The sequence below is a fragment of the Pseudophryne corroboree genome, chromosome 4 (genome assembly GCF_028390025.1).
Source record: "Pseudophryne corroboree isolate aPseCor3 chromosome 4, aPseCor3.hap2, whole genome shotgun sequence".
NCBI lineage: Eukaryota > Metazoa > Chordata > Amphibia > Anura > Myobatrachidae > Pseudophryne > Pseudophryne corroboree.
The window spans coordinates 381,878,735-381,900,884 of record NC_086447.1 but is presented as its reverse complement, the minus strand read 5'-3'; the positions used below and the strand labels follow the sequence as shown (position 1 = coordinate 381,900,884).

At 38.5% G+C, this 22,150-nt stretch overlaps 1 protein-coding gene across 1 annotated transcript in view; it reads left to right on the top strand.

Moving 5' to 3' along the window:
- Window positions 1-22,150, top strand: part of CSMD1 (CUB and Sushi multiple domains 1) — a 2,470,978-nt gene that overhangs the window by 2,017,752 nt on the left and 431,076 nt on the right. Inside the window, 2 exon segments of the mRNA XM_063916678.1 lie at window positions 8,299-8,486; window positions 13,826-14,020. Of these exon segments, the coding sequence (XP_063772748.1) occupies window positions 8,299-8,486; window positions 13,826-14,020 (383 nt within the window).

Here is a 22,150-nt window from a genome sequence, read left to right as displayed (position 1 = left end):
GGTCATGAATTTAATACTGTGTGACTCATTTTATAGATGTGAGTGTCCAAGAGAAATCGTATCCACCACTTTTAACTTTAATTGTTGATGGTAACCGCCTAAGTGAAATATACCCCTGATGAAGTCTCTGGGACGAAACGCGTTGAGTTATCTGTATTTTTGTGATATACCTCCAATGTACATTTCTAGAAGGATTAGTTTGTGAAAGAAATATCTGTACACTTGCTCTTATTTGGAACCCCATTGGATATTGATAGGGGGTAAAATGACCAAATAACTTTTACACCATTACGGATACTGATGGTTTTTTATGAATTTTAATATACACATGTATTGAAACCAACTGATTGTTTTTTTCTGAACTGTCATATTCTGTTATTCTGTTATACCAATATACGGTTTGATTGTAATAGGGGTGCTATAATAACAACAACCATTAGGCGCCAATTTCACTATTGATATATATATAGATATATATATATATATATACATAAATATTAGAGATGTGCTTTGTACCATTTTTTATGGTTTCGGTTCTAATTTGTCGTCCAGTTTTGGTTTTTTGGTTTCTTTCCAAAAATTGACAAAAAGAGCTAAAATCACATTATTTGGTTTTTTTTTGTTCCTAGTGATAGTATTAACCTCAGTAACATTATTTTCCTGTCATTTCCACCCAATTTTGTCCACCTCACAGCTCAACAAATTGTTCACCAATGTAGGCCAAAGGCTGGCTGGCAAAACTAAACAAAAGAGCAGTGGCACAAACACACGGCAGTTTTTTCTGTTTAAAAATGTTTTGCAAATTAGTAATGCACTGTATTAACAATAACCAATCAAACCAACAAGTAGTTTCAATAGAAAACAATCCAACACAGAAATTTACTAAGAATCGTGTGTTCTTATCAACTGTGGTAGTAGTAATTAACAAGCACCAAAAAACCCTAAACCATGTGTAAAATAGCAACAGCAGACGTGGGTGCCAACTACACAAGTTCACATGCCTCCATCACATGCTATTTCTCAGTGCCAAATCTGTTCCTCCTTAATAAGGCACCTGGGTCCAGATCAATCAGTCTTTTTGTTGAGCAGTTCACCAAAATTTCCCCAACCATAAGAATATTGTTCCATACATGTGGGTCAGATACAATGTAGGTTGGATACAGTGTGGGTTGGATACAGTTCGGGTTGAAAATAGTGCAGGTTACAGTTCGGGTTGGATACAGGTCGGGTTGGATACTGTGCAGGTTGGATACAGAGAGGGTTGGATACAGTGCAAATTGGACACAGTACCGGTTGGGTACAGTGCAGTATACAGCGTGGGTTGGATACAGTACAGGTTGGACACAGTATGGGTCGGAAACAGTGTGGGTCACATACAGTGCTGGATACAGTGTGGGTTCTAAAAATATGAACAGCTCATCTCTAAGATATATATATATATATATATATATCATTAAATCATACGGCACTCCTGAGTCAAGAAGTATACAGTAAACTGGGTGCTCGTGCTGTATTGAAAAAGTTCCACTGTTGCTAAACAAGCAAGCTGCACGTCACTCCAGAGTACTGAAGTAAAAAAGACTTTAATAGGCTTGTATATAGATTTCCATAGACACAGCATGGTTAGATGCACAGCATAACAATATCAACGGCTCGTTGCAAGACATGGTCCCGTCATCAGGATATGCTGCCGCTGCTATGGTCTAACATGATTAGAAATGCACTATGTGCTGAAGTCAGAAAAATGAAAACCAAGTGTAAGCTCTGTGCTTACCTTATAGCCCCCTGTTTGTGCTCGTTTCTGTGTTCGGCTGCGTCCGGAGATCGGGGTGGGCGGGTCTGTCCTCCCGGTGATGCATTTCCGGGGGCGTTTGCCATTGGCTGAGACAGGTTGCCATGGTAGCCTGAATAGCTTCCCCGGTCTCCGGCGCCGAACCTAAAGAGATTACATGTGAAGTGAGAAAAGCACTGTGTGACACATTAGCAGACAGTATTACAGTATGGAAGAACTTATAATGGGCAAACTTATAAGGCATGGTGCTGTGAGATATTGTTGTACATATTGCAGGCCCATATAAATGTGACCTGCATATGCTATGACAGCTGCTAATAAGCTGGGAAAAGTGCACATTAGAAAGGACAAAAATAAACTAATTATAATAATAAATGATATGTGTTAAGTTTCCATGCCCCGCCATAATAAAAGCCGCCTAAGTGTGCCCATAGATTAAAGTACTATACATGTATAAAATATATCAAAATAATTTTTAGACATAAACACATCAAATTGGCTGATGGAGATTTATGTAAACACCACAAGTCCAACTTAGTATATACTATATGCTGAATCAGAAGACGTTCCAGTTTATTTTTTCATTGAGACCTTTGGGATATATTGTGTCCACCAGACGCAATAGACCAAACATCAGGTCTAATTGGCGACAACGTAGAGATCCACATTCCAAAGACCGTCATACTTCAAATAGTGACAGTGATTTCATGATGGTGGACTCTGATGAAGCACCGAACACACAACGACCCCCTTTAGGGGTACGTACCCGGGCTCAGATAGAAACCGTAGGAGACCTACCAGAAGGAGCGGCCAAAACAAAAGGTACAGCAAAGCAGCAGTTGAAAAACAAAAAAATCTGATCTTCAATCTATCTTCCCGCATTCTTACACCAGTGGAAGAATCATTGTTAAATAAAGGTCTTTCATTCGTGCCTACTCACTTTCACAATGAATTTGGATGGCAGAATGATTTACACAAATTGGGATGCAAACTGAGACTCAAAGAATTTTGTCAACATAAACAAGCACAGGATGAACCAACACCTATGGAAATCATACTTCGTAAACACCACCAGTCAAAGTTCGACCAAGTGTCGACTAACTCTTCAATCAAAACATACAGTCGACTTTTAGACGATTCAGTTCATAGGTTCAAAGGACCAAAACCAAAATATATCCTAATCTCACACTGGATGAAACAAAAGCATTAAAGTCATTGAAAGAAGATTCCTCTATAGTAATCCGCCCGGCGGATAAAGGGGGAAGTGTTGTGTTACAGGACTTGGACACATATAAACAAGAAATACGGAGACAACTGGCTGATACAGCTACGTACCAGAAGCTTAACAAGGATCCTACGGAATTATATAAACAAGAGTTATCTGTGATTTTACAACAAGCTGAGACAGAAGGCTGGATCACCTCCAAAATACACCAATCATTATTGGTCAAATTTTCAATTATACCAGTTTTATACACAGTCCCCAAGATACACAAGAACCATACATCACCCCCGGGTCGACCAATTGTATCCGCAAGAGGATCTTTATATCAACCAACAGCTGAATTGTTAGATTCATTGCTACAGCCACATATGATTAAAGAAAAAACATATCTTAAAGATACAACCTCCTTTCTTAATGCTCTACTTCCATTCTCCACCATGGACAAATTTCAATACCTTTGCACAATGGACGTTAACTGATTATATACCTCTATCCCACATATGGAGGGATTGGAGATGATGCAAGACTTCGTGAACAACATACAAGACAATTTCAGATTCCATATTCCATTATTTCTACAACTGCTACATTTAGTTCTCACAAGGAACTATTTCTTGTACAACGGTACGTACTATCTGCAAATCCAGGGCTGTGCCATGGGCAGCCCGGTCGCTCTGGCATATGCCATTATTTATATGTTTAAGCAAGAACAAGAATTTTATCTTCAAAACACACAATACAATCATCATATTACTTGGTACACATGATACATTGATGATTGCTTTATGCTGTGGAACAGCAGTGAGGATTAATTCATTCTCATGATGAATACCATCAATCATCATCCTTCTTCTATCAAATTTACTTTTGCTATAAGCAATAACATTATCAATTTTTTAAATGTATCAGTCACCATCAAATCAGAAAATTTGGAGACGGGAGGTTTTTTTTTATAAACCCAAGGACAGAAACACTTTATTGGAAGCTAGTAGTCACCACCCGAATGCCTTAAAACAAGGACTGCCCTATTCACAAAAGCTGAGAATAGCTTGCATAACTAGTAATGTACAGGAATTACCAGCAGCATTGGATATAACAGTTCACAAATTTAAACAACGGGGGTATGACCCCATACAGCTTTTAAAAACTAGGGAGCAGGTGTTAAGAATTCCTAGACACTCATTACTTCAAAAAAAACCTACAAAAGATGTCAAAAATAAATTCATTTGGTCTACAAGCTTTTCCACTACCAGTCCGAATATATTGAGGGCCACAAGAGCCTTATGGCCGATTGTTAAAACAGACCCCAACCTCCCTAGTCTCTCAAATACAGCACCAATGACAAGCTTTAGGAGAGGTAAAAATGTAAGAGACCATTTGGTCAAAGCTGACATCAATAATTACTCACCGTCTCCGGGCATAATTGGCATTACCAAAAAAACGGGTTGTTACAGATGTGCATCATGTACTACATGTAGTTATTTAGTCCCTGGACATTCTTTCAAACATCCACATAAAAATAAGCATTATGAAATTCGACAAGTTCTATCATGCTCTTCACGATTTGTCATTTATTATATCTCATGTCCATGCATTGGCATGACCAGCCGTATGTTCAAGGAACGAAGGGCACTACATGTTCGGCCATCTATAAAGCATTATCAGGAGAAAATGTGTATCAACCGGTAGCACGTCATTACAGACAAAGCCAGCATAATCTATCACAATTATGATATCAGATAATAGATCAATTACCCCACATGCCAAGAGGTGGAGATAAAATGACAGCTTTACACAAACTAGAATCCCAATGGCTATTTAAATTGGACACAATATATCCCAAAGGTCTCAATTAAAAAATAAACTGGAACGTCTTCTAAATCAGAATATAGTATATACTAAGTTGGACTTGTGGTGTTTACATGAATCTTTATCAGCCAATTTGATGTGTTTATGTCTAAAAATTCTTTTGATATATTTTATACATGTATAGTACTTTAATCTATGGGCACACTTAGGTGGCTTTTATTATGACGGGGCATGGAAACTTAACACATATCATTTATTATTATGATTAGTTTTATTTTTGTCCTTTCTAATGTGCACTTTTCCCAGCTTATTAGCAGCTGTTATAGCATATGCAGGTCATATTTATATGGGCCTGCAATATATACAACAATATCTCACAGCACCATGCCTTATAAGTTTGCCCATTATAAGTTCTTCCATACTGCTAACGTGTCACACAGCGCTTTTCTCACTTCACATGTAATCTCTTTAGGTTCGGTGCCGGAGACCGGGGAAGCTATTCAGGCTACCATGGCAACCTGTCTCAGCCAATGGCAAACGCCCCCGGAAATGCATCACCGGGAGGACAGACCCGCCCACCCCGATCTCCGGACGCAGCCGAACACTGAAACGAGCACAAACAGGGGGATATAAGGTAAGCACAGAGCTCACACTTGTTTTTCATTTTTCTGACTTCAGCACTTAGTGCATTTCTAGTCATGTTAGACCATAGCAGCGGCTGCATATCCTGATGATGGGACCATGTCTTGAAACGAGCCGTTGATATTGGTATGCTGCACATCTAACCATGCTGTGACTATGGAAATCTATATACAAGCCTATTAAAGTCTTTTTTACTTCAGTACTCCAGAGTGCCGTGCAGCTTGCTTGTTTAGCAACAGTGGAACTATATATATATATATATATATATAAAATGTAATATTCATTATAAAATCTGGAATGCAAAATGTTTCTGTATGGGTCATGTTTTATTATACTTTGGAAATTACAGTAACACTCTATGTTGATGATTCTAATTTGGGAATACTGCAAAACAGAGATGTAAAATGTGCAGAGAGATTTCATGAGAAATTACGAGAGTGATGTGTCCAATATCAAAATCTAAATTGCAGTGTAAAAATCAAGCTGTCCAGTATTTGTGGTCTACATGCAGAAACAGCCAGTGTTTACCCCAAAAGCAAAAATTAAGTGTGCACCCCTTGCATTGCAACATGATTTGTTCCAGATACAAAGTTACTTGCTTTTTCGCTTTGCTCACAATTTTGAATCAGTCCCTGCATATGTCTATATGTATATCATATACTTCTGAAAAACTAAATGGACAAATAAAATAACTACCCCAAAACTTAGAACAAGTAGACTATGAATTTATGGCATCATTTTAGTGACATACAGTAGACAAATGTATAATTCCGAATTGTTTTATGCCTCTGATTACTAAATATATAACTTCAGTAATGATTTTCTCATATCACTTAACCACTTAACTGATAATTTCTGAGCTGTTTTTGGGGAAAAAAATCATCCTTTTTCATGAGTGAATTAGGTGATGAATATGAATTTAACCCTAATCAAAATTATTTTAGTTAAAAAAAAGAAACAATTTTTTTTAACAGCAGCAGCGGAGGGAAGTTTCCCTTCCCTGCCACTGCTAACACAGTTTATCTGACTGGTCGCATCCTGTGCGACCAGGTCAGATAAAGCACTTGCAGGCATGGTCGCATCTGATGCGACCATGCCAGGCAAGTGGTTAAAATGAAAATATTTGGTAAAAGTAGCAATAGCTTATTATTTGTCCCTTTAGATTAGGGTCATGCAACTGTTATTAATGTTTTTGCCACCCAAAGCAATGTAATTAGCCTGTATTACATAATTTTTAAATAATATTTTGCCAGCGACCATACATTTACAGTATAGGCCAAACTGTGTATGAGAATGTTTTGACAGCACCTCTTTTTCGATCGATGTCAACTTTTAATATTTTAAATGTATAAATACATTGCAGAATTGACTTACTGTAAAATTCTCCTTTCAAGTATTGGTTATAACATATATTGATGGTGACCAAAAAAGCTTGTCATTGCTTCCTATTCTATATTATTATTTTTTATGCTACTTTGAAATTAGTTACAATAGAATAGCAAATTATTTGTGTTGCACATTCTTCTAGTTCTCAATTAGTGTTTACTGTTTTTACTGGTGCACTGAAATGAAGCTAGCTGCTTAATCAGGTATTAATTGTGTCATGTTGCAGTTTGTGCCTTCATCTTATGCCAGGGTTATCAGCAGGAGATTTGTAGGAATTACTACATGATCCAAGTGCACAGCACTCATCCAACAACTAACTCTCAACATGGACTTTTCCAAATCCTTGATTGTTATTTTGCCCATAAAATACATAAAGCTCCAATATTTTGTCTCACTGGTCAAAAACATTGGCTAACAATTTTTTCTGTTTCATCATAACACAACATCCAATAGTGCAGTATTATTTTGTTTTCAAATGTACAGATACCAAAATGACTTTATCTTGCATGCAGCTGCCAGGTGGGTTTAGAAATAAATATATATATATATATATATATATATATATTATTTTTATTCAGATAATAATAAAATTCACTAGATCAAATATAAAAAAATAATACATTACAAAGAAAATGTTAATAAAACTTGAAACATCTCTCATATGTAGGATATGTCATTTTGGTCTTGTATATCTGTTCTAACACCAGCTAAATGGAATAATAATGAGGACTTTGACAGAATTGATTTCATCTTCTTAGAATTAGGACAATATTAATTTATTCAAGAGCAAACAGACCTGTTGTGTCTCTCTCTTTATTAACAGTTAATGCTTATCTGCACTGTCCGTGAGATACAATCTAATTGCATGCTTCACTAAGTTATTTAAATTATAAAGCATAAAGTTAATACATGCTCTTGTTTCCTACAGAATATTTTCAATATATTTAATAAGACAGTTCTTTTTCCATCAGAAATTTATATTGCAGGCTTTGTCACAACCATACTTTTACTTGTTTATTTTTGGAATTATGAAATTGCATTCACACTTTTTCAATTATTTGAGATCATTGTTAAAGATAAAATATTCAACCAACCAGTTTGTCCATTTCAAAGACTATGTCATGCCGGAATATATTGAAAACTCTAATAATTGCAAAATATTTGAGGAAATGCTTATCACTTTATATATGTCTGCTGTTAATACCTTTGTCTGCCCAATAAATCTAGCACTCTTATTTAAATGTAACTAAGTGTGTTAAAATATAAAATATGTTAAAAGAAAGAGAGATGTTTAAAGTTGCACTACATGTATAATTTAATTATAAATAATTATGTTTTCTTTATGTTGACAACCTATATAAAACAAAGCATTAATATAATGTAAACGGTATTGTGTATTTTAAGTAAAAAGAACATTCAATAATTAAAAAATTTCCTTTTTTAGTTTTAACATGGAACCCAGTTATGACTTTCTACATATATATGAAGGTGAAAGCTCTAACAGCCCTATAATTGGAAGTTTTCAAGGCTCACATGCACCAGAAAGATTAGAAAGCAATGGAGACAGTCTGTTTCTGGCATTTCGTAGTGATGCATCCGTTGGCATGTCTGGATTCGCCATTGAATATAAAGGTAGTTTCTAAATCATTTTTGGTCATTGTGCGATAGTCAAAGGTAGAGCATTCATAGATCTATTTCAGTTTAAGCCCACTTATTGTAAAGTAGTAGAGAGTTTTGTTCTAATTCAAAATAGTAAAACATTCATACTAAACATGATAGCTAAATTTCCCAAATACAATCTACAAATAAGTATATTTTAACTGTAGCCAAATATGTCCAGCATAGGTAGGAATTCCTCCAAATAAAAAGTAATGTAAGGACAGCTAGCAGTGCAGTGTTTAAGGAGGTCCCGGGTTTTACATCTAATCCTAGTACTGGAATATCCACAATGATATGGCATCCTGAAGGTCTGGTGAACTCCATTTATTTCACCTTTTTCCTTCTTATGCAAACCTCATTTTTCTATCTGGAGATCTGAGAGCATCCTGGCGTCAAATTTGTTTTAAATGAATATATACTTTTTATGAGAAATAAAGACTTGATGAATTTTTGACAATTCCAAATTGTGCTCTCTAAAATAGAATAAATGAGAGGAGTGTGACTATACTGTATATATAGAGGCAACCTGGAGAGTGTAACACACTTTTTAGACTTCACACCATAAAACACACTGGAAGTGAATACATGTGTGCCCTATACACACATGCATTTGCACCCAACAAGGTGCAATTTCACAGAGATGTTTTTGAGTACGAGTTTAACTATCACTAAGAGAGTTGTTGTCCAGAGGCAACGGTAAAGATTCCACTTGATGTGGTAACTATAGTCCCATATTGTTTTATAAATGTTGATCTCAAGCACATTACTAAGATCTTAGTTTATAGCCTTAATAGATTTGAACATCCTGACCAGGTGGCAGGAACACGTAGAATTGAATGAAATCTGTCCTGTGGTAGTCCTGCTCCAAAAGAGTCTCTCAATGTTCAAAGGTACATTGCCTGATCAAGACTATAAACAGAATGCAAATTACAAGCAATTATACTTAGTCCTTATAAATATTCGGTATACAGAATACTCATATTCATAAATTTATTACATTTATTGCAAGGACCACTAAATGGTTAGTTGCCCTGTATTGGAAAAACCTAGAACTTCCCTCATTATTATCAATTATCAGCAGAGTTTAGCAGATTTATCATAACAATAATATTTGTTGCACTATGTGTCACGATCCTAGGCACGGCAATTCCCCAGATACGCCAATCTGCGAATCCCTGCCACGTGAAACCGCTACTGGATACCTGAGTGTGTGCATCAATTTCACACAATCACTGTCACCAGCCAAAGTACAAACATTTAGGGTATGACCCAAGGCAAACTTATGGCTTTTGCCTGCACCTAGATTTATTAATATTTTGGTAACGCCTCTTTCAGAGAGTTGGGTTGGATACACAACAGAAACCAGATCTAAAATTGATTATTTAATTCAGGTAAAACACTTCAAAGCTTATGTTACAGAAAAAATGAAAGTTACAAGAATATAATGATAAAAAGTCAAAGTCACAGCAGAAAAGACACCTTCAAGAAAAGAAAATATCTTCGGATATATCAGAACATTACAGAGCCAGAATGTTCTCCTGACCCACTTCTTTGATAATGGATGCTTTGCAGCCTGTGTTTCTTCCTACTATTTAAAACTCAGGCTGCCCCTTCAGCCCCCCTCCCCCTGGAGAGTTCATTTTAATTCCCAGATCCGAGTTAATTGTGTAAATTTAACTGTAACATGGGGTCTCTTGGTCATATACACAGGTGCTAGCTAATTACTCTTACCCTTCCTTTTGAAGCTGGGCAATCAGCTTTATCAATCATACTAAGACACTGTTATAACTTATACTGTGGGGTCTCTTAGAAATACTAGCAGGCCAAATTGCCTTATCTTTTTTCCTTTGAAGCTCTGGCCATGGTTCTTGTGTAAACAAATGGCTAGTTCTAGTCACAAGGCATTAGACACCTAAACAGTCAGTGTGTCTCTGAGTTCTATGGCTACAATGAAATGCCAGCAGATCAATCAAGCTTCTACCATTTAACATGCAAAGACAGTTATCACATACTGGTACATTGATATATCAAGTGCAATAATACAAATTTCAATCATGCCCATTTCGATATAACCCAGATGCGTTGGCATTACATCCATTGATACGTCACCCGGATATCCTGGTGTCATCTATATTGTTATCACACTACTTGTTAACAGGCCTATTCCGACTTGAAATAGCCTGGATCATGACACCTCCCTCTTTAAGATCAGCATGGGAGCAGTTGCACGTCAGGCCAAAATCTCCTATGACCTTTTCACACAGGATATATAAATAACCACACATAGGGCATTTGCAGAGATTGATCAATACAATATTAGTTGCAGTTATGCACGTTCTGGCATCAGAATGGCGTCCAATCATGACACTATGCACACAGTAACACCTCAAATAAACATAGTAATGTATGGAATCCATGGAGTGGTTATTACGGAATTCCACCCCTCTTGTAGATTACTCTGTGACACTTCACTTACTTAGATTTATTCCTGGGTGACACTGTTCACCTTCCCTCACTTTTATTTGTTTTTCATCCCACGGTACTCCCACTAACCCATATTATGCTCAGGGTATGCTCATATTATGTTGTACTTATGTTCATCTGATGTTCTACATGCTACTCTCTCTCTTTATTGTTACAATTTTTTGCACATGTTTATTTTTATTTATACACAGATTGAAAGTTTTCCCCCCTAAATATTTATCTTCTGTGTTGTTATTATTATTACTAATAATAATAATAATAATAATAATAATAATAATAATAATAGTAATAATAATCTATATAGATATACATAATTTGCTAACACTGCTCCTCCCCTTTGTGGTGGCACAGGCAGCCACTGGAGGTGCCCAATGAAGCTCCATTCGGGACATTGACATACATACACCAAATGTACAGTGCACCACCCTCAATATACTGCCCCTTTAAACACTACACCTCCGTCCTCTTTCATATTCTTCACCCCCACCATATAGTGACCATATATACACACTGCACCCTTATACCCCTCCATTTGTTGCCCACTACATACAATGCACCCCCTCCTCCATATACAGTAGTTCTCCTACCTGATACCACATACCCAGCACTCCTTCCTCAATATACTATGCTGCAACCCCAGGTTACTTGACATCCAAGATTTAGCAACAAGTAGCAGCAGTAACTAGGAAATGGATGCAAAAACCACCACAAGGTCCCACACCACTCTGAGTGGAGGCACTGAGGATACATGTGGCCAGTTACCAGAGGGTGGAAGAAGGTGAATCAGTGTAACAGGAATGGGTGAGACCCTGTGTGGGGTGAGCAGTGCAGTGATCAGAAGGAGAAGGGGTCAGTGCTTGGGCTGCAGATGATGTGGGTGAGAAGAAGGCAGATAACTGGCTCAGCTGCTTTAATTATATTGCATGTTAGTGGAGGGAGAGGTCCTGGGCTCACCCCTCCCACACCCTGCACAGGCCATCCCCAGACCCTCTGCTAGCTGCTTGTGGCTACTGGTGTCCTCTACCACCAGACTGGGTGGGAGCTGTGCAGAGACTGGTGAGCTTACACATGTCAAGAGTGGTGTATAAATGGCAGCATCATTATAGCCAGTGGCGTATCTATAATGGGTGCAGTGTGTGGTGCACACGGGCCCCTGAGTCCGGAGGGGGCCCACACCACACACACTGCACCCATTTCTTCTATACTCACCTTTCCAGCATCCATCAATGACTGTGTGTGGGCCTGCTCCTCTCCTGTAGCCTCCACCACTGCTGCTAGCACACTGAGCACTAGAGACTCTTATATAGTGCCAAAGTCTACAGCGCATGTGCAGGACTCTGAATAAAATGTGCGGCAGGCATTTTTTCGGAGTCCTGCGCATGCACTGTAGACTCTGAAACTGTGCAAGAGTCTCATCGCTGAGATCGCTAAAAGCGGTGGTTACAGCTACAGGAGAGTAGGGGGCCCACACACGGAGTCTGCACATGGGTCCCCTCCTCTCTAGAAACACCTCTAATTATAGCCTGACCATTACAGATATACAGCCTCTATATGTATATAAGGCTAATGCTACTCACACACACACTCTCTAACACACACATATGCACACACTCTATCTCACACACACACACACTCACACACTCGGCATGACAGATCCCCCGGTTCCCAGCAGCAGGACTTCCAGAAACCCGTCAGCTCCTGTGTGAGTAGTGACCTCCGCCAGCCCCCTATAATTCAGCCCTGTTGTCCATCATTTTGATGGGCTTTTAACTAGTAATAATAATCAAATCTGTGATAAACCCTTACTATCCAATCTGAATTCCTGGCAGTATACAAGTATTAGTTATCATAGATAGCTTTAATGGGAAAAGGGGCTGTTATACAGTATGCAAAAATCTGGCCTTATCACTGTCATAGAATTTATTCATAACAAATGTTCATGATAGATCCTGGGATAAAATGTGACATACTATATACATTTCATAGATCTCATTAAGTACAATATACAAAATGATAAAAAAGACATTGAATCTTTTAATATTGAAAAATAATATTGAAAATATCCACAATAAGTCATTGTATACAACATAATAATAAAATGGTAGGAAGGACAAAAGTAGAAGATTGTATTATTCTTGAATAAAGAGTGAAAATTATACTACACATGTTATAGAGGTGCAGAAGCTGAGACTAGGGCATGCTGTGTCATTGTAAAATTACAGAGGAAGACGACAACAGTAGAGTGTAGAGGGTCAAAGTGTAGAGGAAATGGGTCAAGAAAGAACAAATACTTTGAGGATGCTTGAAGTAAAGCTGAGAGAGAGAGAAAAAAAAAGCTGAAAGGGAGATGTTTGAGAAAAAGGGAATGGGAGACATAATTAAAGAGAGACAGCTGGGATCACGAGTGTTATATTTGAGAACAAATTACCTAGACATGAATTGGAAGCAGAAGAAAGGAAATGGAAATCCTCAGTACTAAAAGAAAAGTAGCTTACAAGAGGAGATGAGAGAAAGTCAAGCAAATGTAATAAGCATGATAGTGTTAACTTGGATTGAGGTACAGAATTGGAAGCTCATCTAGTCTTGAAAAGAACTTTGATTATCATTATAAGAGGATCCTGTGTCATTGATACGTTGTTCATGATTTTAAAGTGATGTGGACAGAACAACATTGTATTTTTACTTTCTGAATGACTTTGAGCACATCTTTTTAAATACAGATTGAGAATTCTAGTTATAATAATCATTATTTAAATGTTCTTAATGTGATATTTTACTTCTGTAGTCAATATATTTTATGTGTTTATTATTATTTTATTATACAATAGAAAAGCCCAGAGAAGCTTGTTTTGATCCAGGCAATATAATGAATGGCTCTCGAATTGGAACAGATTTTAAACTTGGATCTACAGTAACTTATCAGTGTGACCAAGGTTACAAAATTATCGAGCCTGCAACAATTAGCTGTGTGATTGGAGCAGATGGGAAGCCTGCATGGAACAAGAGTTTGCCATCATGTAATGGTATGTTTTTACGTAATCTTTTCTCCCATTATTAATAATTTCATTTGTAAAGGTGTCTTACTGTATAAGCTATTGCTCATTTGAATAAAACAAAATGATACATTTCTAAAAACAGCTAAAGACAATCTCCAGTGGATATAGTTTCACAATTTTTTTTTCACATTGAATGTGAGCTTATACTACTCTACATGTTACTACTCCCCTCTAGTGGCTAGATGTCAGGAAATTACTGCAGATTCTTCAAAAAGCAAATTATGTTCTTATGGATAGTTAAAAAAAAGAGAGAAACAAACAAACAAATGCATTAATGTGACACTGTTAATGGCTAACAAAGAAAAATGCTATGTTTATTTTTATTTTGTGAATAAAATGTAATACATACTGTACAAGACCCTTTCTATTAATGAGTTCAAAGTACATACATTTTTGCATTGCATGTTAAGTGGTATGTAAGCATGTAAACTGTATGTAATGTATGTATGTAATGTAAACTGTAAGTTCCTTTGCACAAGTTATGGAAGTCTGACTAATATTTGTAATATATAACATTGTGGAGTACATTTTCCTTGTAATACATGAAGCATAGAAAAGTTTTATTAATAAACAATTAAGTAATAATTTTAAAAGATGTTTATGCACACATTATTAACAGAGATTCTAATATATTTACATTTCTTGAGCATTATTCTGTCTGTATTTAACAGTATACTGTATGCATAACTCCCAACTGTCCCAATATTTGCAGAACTGTCCCGCTATCCCACCCGTGGGCTGCAGTGTCTCTTGGTGGGGGGGAAGTTGGGAGGATCCTGTTAGTTGCTGCTCTGCCTAGCAGAGCAATGGTGAATAAACACTGCACATGTGCACATCATCTATTCACAGGAGTCAGAGGAACAGGGGGCATGTCAGCAGCTCACAGAGCGCTGGGCATGCCCCCTCAAAGATGAAACCGGGAGGCATGGCATGTGATTGCAGCATCCCCATGAAGCCATACCCCTTTGGGCATGGGCACGGCTAGACCGCACCAAGGTCCCTACTACAACTGCAGCAATGTTGGGAGGTATGCAATATGGGTTGTTAATGTTCTTTCTATTAATAACAAAAATGCATTGTATTTAATAACAAAATTAGATTGGGCGAGTCTAATGCAAGTTAGATTACACAAATGGTACACCTGTGAGTTTGTTGCATTGACTTTAAGGGCAATATCCTATTAGGTACAGTGAGTTAGCGCACGGTAATAATGAGCTTTTTAGCCCGATAATGCTATTGGTCTATCCAATTGCAGCCCATTTTTACCATGCAGTAACTCACCCGTTACCATCCGATAACACATGGATCCGCGATAAAATTGCAGACCCATGTGTTCGCATTCTGTAACAGGTCTTTTGGGACTTTTTATTGGGGATTCTGCTTTGCATGCCTGAGGCACTTTAAACAGAATCCCCGATTAGTTCTAGCTTACAGGGCCAATAGGATAGCCCCAGGGGAATCCTTTAGCTGCAGTAACTCACGTAGTTAATAGGATACCTCCCATAACCTCATGCAGTAAATATATATTCACAGCTTTTACATTTAACTATAGATAGGTTTCATGGGGTAACTACATTGAATTATGGGCCTATTTCAGACCTGATCGTAGATGTGCTAAATTTAGCACATCTACTATCAGCTTCACTGACATGTGGGAGGACAACCAGCACAGGGCTAGTCCGCCCTGCATGTCCGTCCATACCCCACCACACAAGTACAAAAGCATTGCACAGCGGCGATGCTTTTGTATTTGGAGAGTAGCTCCCTAACAGTGCAGCTCCTGCGCACTGCCAGGGAGCTACTCGTCACTGCCCAGGTCGCAATGGCTGCATGTGATGTCACAAAGCTGACGCAACCCGCCCCCGTGTGGTTCTGGCAATCTGGCCTGCCCAGCGACCGCCTCTGCCTGTCAATCAGGCAGAGGCGATCGCAGGGCTGAGACGGCCGTCGGCTGTCTGGCATGCAGCGGCACACTACGGTGCCAGTGTATGCACAGTTCAGACCTGATCGGCTGCTGTGTGAAAATGCACAGCAGCAATCAGGTCTGAATTAGGCCCTATGTGTACTAACACATTATTATTGCAACTCATTTATTAATACAGTATGTCTCACGTATTTAGCATTTTAAAACATAAATGTAAACTGCATAAATGTGTAAATAATATTTTTCCATGGCTTTCAGTTTAATAATCAGATGCATGTCTCTTTCCTGTTCATATTAGTATTGCTATATTTAGCCACTGAAAGTATATTGCATTAATTATACAGATATACATATGGGAAGCATTATGTGGTTAGTCACATACAAAATAATACATGTGTTGTTAATGTTACAATTCTTGTAATACATATGTGTGTAATTGTTATGTATATTTGAGAAGAAAGTAGACAATAATCATATGGTTATTATTTTAATGTTTCTATGTCTGAATCATGCTGCAAGTGCTACTCTAACTATATTGAAGATAACGTTATTTACACTGAGAAAAGATTGGCATTTTTTTAACTGACATTTTGACTTTCACCAGCAGGTTTTATTAAGTTTTTGTTTTTAAACTTTGCTGGGGCTGTTGTTTTGGATGCAAGTGTACATTGTTCCATTACAGCAGAAACTCAGAATAATTATATTTAAAAGGAAAAAAAATCTAAAAGTAAACTTTGCTTATAAGAACTAGAAAGATATAAGAAACATACCTCATGGACGAAACTCAGATTTTTGTCACAATGGACAAGGCAGTAATTTGCTTTTCTTGATCTTTTCTCTAGCTTCCCCTACCCCCTAGTTGTGGCCCTGGGCAGGACATGGACCTGAGACAGTGGCACCGAGGTGGCAGCTGCCAGGTGACACTACAGCATACACATATGTACTGTGGGAAGAGAGCCATGTTTGCAGGCGCAGACACACAAACATAGTGCTTAATTTGGCTTTCAGCAGTGGGGTGAAGTGCATGTCATGTGCAAATAGGTTCCTGACTAGCATGGTCAGCTCCTGCTCCCAGACATTTCCTAGTCCTGAAGAGGCACAGTGCCTGTTCCTCATTAACCTTATGGTGCTCAAAGAAAGAGCCATAGATGATGTAGTGGATGGAAGATCAGCTGATTCCCGGGGACCTCATTCTGCATGGAGAGCAGTATACAGTGACTGTGGACTGGGAGGAGTGGCCAGGTCACTGAGTTGGAGGAAGCTGTGCTCGGGGTTACTAGAGGACACAAGCTGGTGCCAACAGAATATGCATTACAACGGCCCCTCTCCTTCTGTCTCCCATCTGCTTGATACAGTAACAGCCTGTGAGGGTTGAAGGAGCAAAGATTCTGTAAGGTTGAGACAAAAAAACAGTTCTCAGATTCTAGATAGAGACCCAGAGAAAGTGAACATCTACTACTTTGAAAGAGTTTAATGTTAGGCTATGAATGAATGTCAGGAAGACTACATGTCCGGATTGTATACTCAGTAGAGTTTTGTTTGAGTGTACTGATCAGTTAGTGGTTATTTTCACTAGGATTTTACCCTTTCACTGGCTTAGTATATTATCCCTATTTGGTTTAAAACTACTATAATTGTGCCTATTCCAAAAAGTTAATCAGAAAGTGGTAATTGCTCTCACTAATTATGCTCTCACTAGTTATAAAGTGCTTTGAGAGAATGATCTTGAGGCATCTAAAGAATGGCATTCTTGTGGGCTTTGATTGTTATCAGTTTACATATACAGAAACTAGATCTATCAAGGATTTGGTTCTTATGTTTCTCTACAAAATTCTTAGTAACCTTGCACAGGAAACCCTGTTCTCGAGGTAACAGTTTGTAGACTATAGTTTTGCCTTCAATACCATTGTACCTGCTCTGCTAATTGGTAAACTGTGGGATTCTGATAGATTGCCTGCAGTTGGTTAAGTTTTGAACTCTGAGTTTGTCTGAGATTATGTTAAGTACTGGAGTCCGCCAGGGATGTTTTTGAAACACTTTTTATTGAGTGAATCACAATTAAATATAGCAAACAAGAATCTCAAAAAAAGAGGAAAATATATCACATAACATAGATGCAGTACAAGGTTTGAGATTGCTAAACGAGCATAAGAGTAATCCATTTTTAGAGAAAATATAAAAGCAAGAAGACAATCTCGCAACAAAGGTGTGGCAAACCATCAGGGAGAGAGAGGAGTAGAAAGAACAAGAAAGTGGAAGGAGAAAGCCAAAGCATAAAGAAGAAGATAAAAGGAATTAGGTAAAAGGGGGGTGACCTGTAACCATAAAGCCCATGATCAATATTAAATAAACAAATGAGAGGAAGCTTTTTGGGCCACCAACCAAGAAGTCCAGATTTTACCAAAAAAATTTGAGGAATGACGCATTATAGCAATCATATATTCCATTCCAATTCAGTCAAATACATGCCAGAATTAGAGATGTGCGGCGGGCAATTTTCGTGTTTGTGTTGTGGTTCTAATTCCCAGCTCGTGCTTTTGTTTTGGATTGGTTTTGCCAAAACCATCCTTTCGGGTTTTGGTTTTGGATCTGGATGAATTTTGAAAAACATAAAAATGGCTAAAATCACAGATTTTGGGGGTAATTTTGATCATACAGTATTATTAACCTCAATAACATTCATTTCCACTCATTTTCAGTCTATTCTGAACACCTCACAATATTGGTTTTAAGCCAAAAGGTTGCACCGAGGTGGCTGTATGACTAAGCTAAGTGACACAAGTGTGTGGCACAAACACCTGGCCCATCTAGGAGTGGCACTGCAGTTGCAGACAGGATAACACTTAAAAAAACAAGGCCCCAAACAGCACATCATGGAAAGAAAAAAAAGAGGTGCAATGAGGTTGCTGTATGACTAAGGACAAAGCTAAGCAACACAAGAGTGCGGCACAACACCTGGCCCATCTAGGAGTGGCACTGCAGTGGTAGACAGGATGGAAGATATAAAAAAGACCCCAAACAGCACATCATGCAAAAGAGGTGCAATAGCGACACAAAGAATTGGCCCATCTAGGAGTGGCAATGCAGTGTCAGACAGGAGGGTATTTTAAAAAAAATAATACCCAAACAGCACATCATGCCAAGAAGTAAAAAAGGACAAGGAGGTAGCTGTATGACTAAGCTAAGTGACACAAGTGTGCGGCACAAACACCTGGCCCATCGAGGGCTGGCACTGCAGTCCCACTGCACTGATGGTGGATACCGGATGCACGTCTAACACCAGCATAGTTGTTATGGCCTCAGTAATCCGCTTTGCAACAGGGTATATATATATATATATATATATATATATATGCGGCAGTATCACTGGAATTATATGGCAGTACCACTGGACATATACGGCAGGATCACTGGAATTATACGGCAGGATCACTGGAATTATACGGCAGGATCACTGGACTTATACGCCAGTACCACTGGACATATACGGCAGTATCACTGGACTGGACTTATACGCCAGTACCACTGGAATTATATGGCAGGATCACTGGACTTATACTGCAGTACCGCTGGACATATGCAGCAGTACCAATGGACATATTACAGCAGTATCACTGGACTTATACGCCAGTATCACTGGAATTATACGGCAGGATCACTGGAATTATACTGCAGGATCACTGGATTTATACAGCAGTACCACTGGACATATACAGCAGTACCGCTGGACATATACGGCAGTATCAATGGACATATACGGCAGTACCGCTGGACATATACGGCAGTATCAATGGACATATACGGCAGTATTACTGGACATATACGGCAGTACCACTGGACATATATGGCAGCACAGAGACACCACCATTGGACTGATGCAGTATCAATGGACATATACGGCAGTATTACTGGACATATACGGCAGCACCACTGGACATATATGGCAGCACAGGGACACCACCATTGGACTGATGCAGGACAACACAGCACCACTGCAATGGACTGGACTTATACAGCAGCACTGGACATACGGCAGCAGAGGACACCACCACTGTGACTGGACTGATGCAGCAAAAGACACCACCACTGGACTGATGCAGCACAACACAGCACCACTGGACTGGACTTATACCGCATCATTGGACATATGGCAGAAGAGGACACAACCAGTGTGACTGGACAGATGCAGCACAATACACTACCACTGAGGACACTTAGGAAGTAGACACATCCTCTCTCTACAGTTTCCAATGCCGGAGTGAAAATGACGGGGACGCGTGGCTCTTTATATGGAATACAAACACAGTGAGAATTCGACAGCGGGATGATTATGTTTTGCCTCGTTCTGGTTTCTGAGTCAGGATGGAAAACCTGAGCCTGACTCGGACCCGGGCTTGGGTAGTGAAGTTCGGGGGGTTCGGTTCTCTGAGAACCGAACCCGCTCATCTCTAGCCAGAATAGATCATGGTGTGGGATTTTTCTGTCAGCTGCTATCTGACAAGTCATGGCAGAGACAATATGCTGAAGCAGCTTATTTTCATGTGGGAAAGCACGGGCAGATTCAATGGAAGGAGTACATTTTTATGATCAATAGGGATTGTAGTTTCAAATAGTCACAAGAGGAAAGTAATAACCTCTTGCCATATACCAGCAACTTTTGGGCAGGTCCACCATACAGTATTTGTAAAAGGGTACCCACATCCAAACATGCCATCCAGAACCTTTCTGAAGTGTCAGGGAACATGGCTTTCAGCTGAGAAGGTACATAATACCAACAATATATTTATTTATAAATATTTTCTTAATTTTACCTGGAAGAAAGACAGTGTTATGAAACAATGTTATCAAAGGGGATGGTCCAGGGGCTAGCTTGAAACATCTATTAAAAAAATCCCAGACTTCCAATGAACAGGAAACTATAGGGTGGTAAAAACCATCCTGGGGCAATGAATCCTGAGATTCCACAACAGGGAAGATAACATTGATAAACCCAGCTCCTCAGACTCAATGGTCATCCCACACCAGGGTTACACCACTGCACACAGTGGGAGATCTACGCAGCATAGTAATTTCTAAAATTATGAATACCAAGACCACCGCCCCTCGAAGTTATTTTAGCTTGACCCATGGGCGTTTGTGATTTCATATGAAATGAGAAGTTTGATACTGAAGGAATTCAAAAACATAGGAAGTGATATATATTGGGAGAGTTTGGATTAAATATAATATAAATATATACGAGGAAGAACACTAATTTTGACCAAATGTGTTCTACCTATCCAGGAAATAAAATAACTAGACCATGCATGGAGATCTGACTTAATTCAGTCTAGAATGCAAGGGAAGTTTTCTTGAAAAAGCTGGTGGTGATGGTGAATTAAAAAAACACCAAGATATTTGGTTTTCTTTTTGTGCCATGTACATGGGAGCAAAGTCTATAGATTCTGTTTAAGAGTATATAGAAATTCAGTACTTCTGTTTAGATTACATTAATTTATAGCCTGTGTGTTGTGAATAGAGAATTATTTCAGATAGGACTGATTGAAGAGATTGTGCTGGTTCAGTGAAGGATATTAAGACATCGTATAATGCAATTTTGTGTTCCAAAGGATCTGCTTTTACCCCATGAATAGTCCTATTATAGCAAATCCTTTCTGCTAGGGGCTCCATGACAAGGGAAAATATTAGAGGCAAAATAGGACAACAATGCCTAATATTATTAGCAATCCCAAAGCTAGTGGATGGAATGTTGTTTCCTGAGACCTGTGCCATTGAAGAGAGTTAAAGCGCCGAGATACCATCGTAGACTTTGTCAGAAAAGTCCATTTTGTTGAGAACTGCAAAAACAAAGGGCCAGGAGATTCAGTTGAAAGCTTTCTCCATGTTGAGTGCCAAGAAAAGAGAGGAAAACAACTGTTTATGGATAGAATGAATCAGATATATAGACCTTCTAGTATTATCTGACATCTAAATGTCCTAGTAGAAACCCAACCTGGTCTGTATGTATCAGGTGAGGAAGAAAAGGGGCAAAACGGTTTGCAACAATTTTAGCATAAATCTTCAGACTGACGTTCAATAACAAAATTGGTCTATAATTAAGGCTTTGATTTGGGTTTCATCTGGTTTAAGGATTACCACTATATATTGGCCTGAGTTGTATCTGGGGAAAAGGA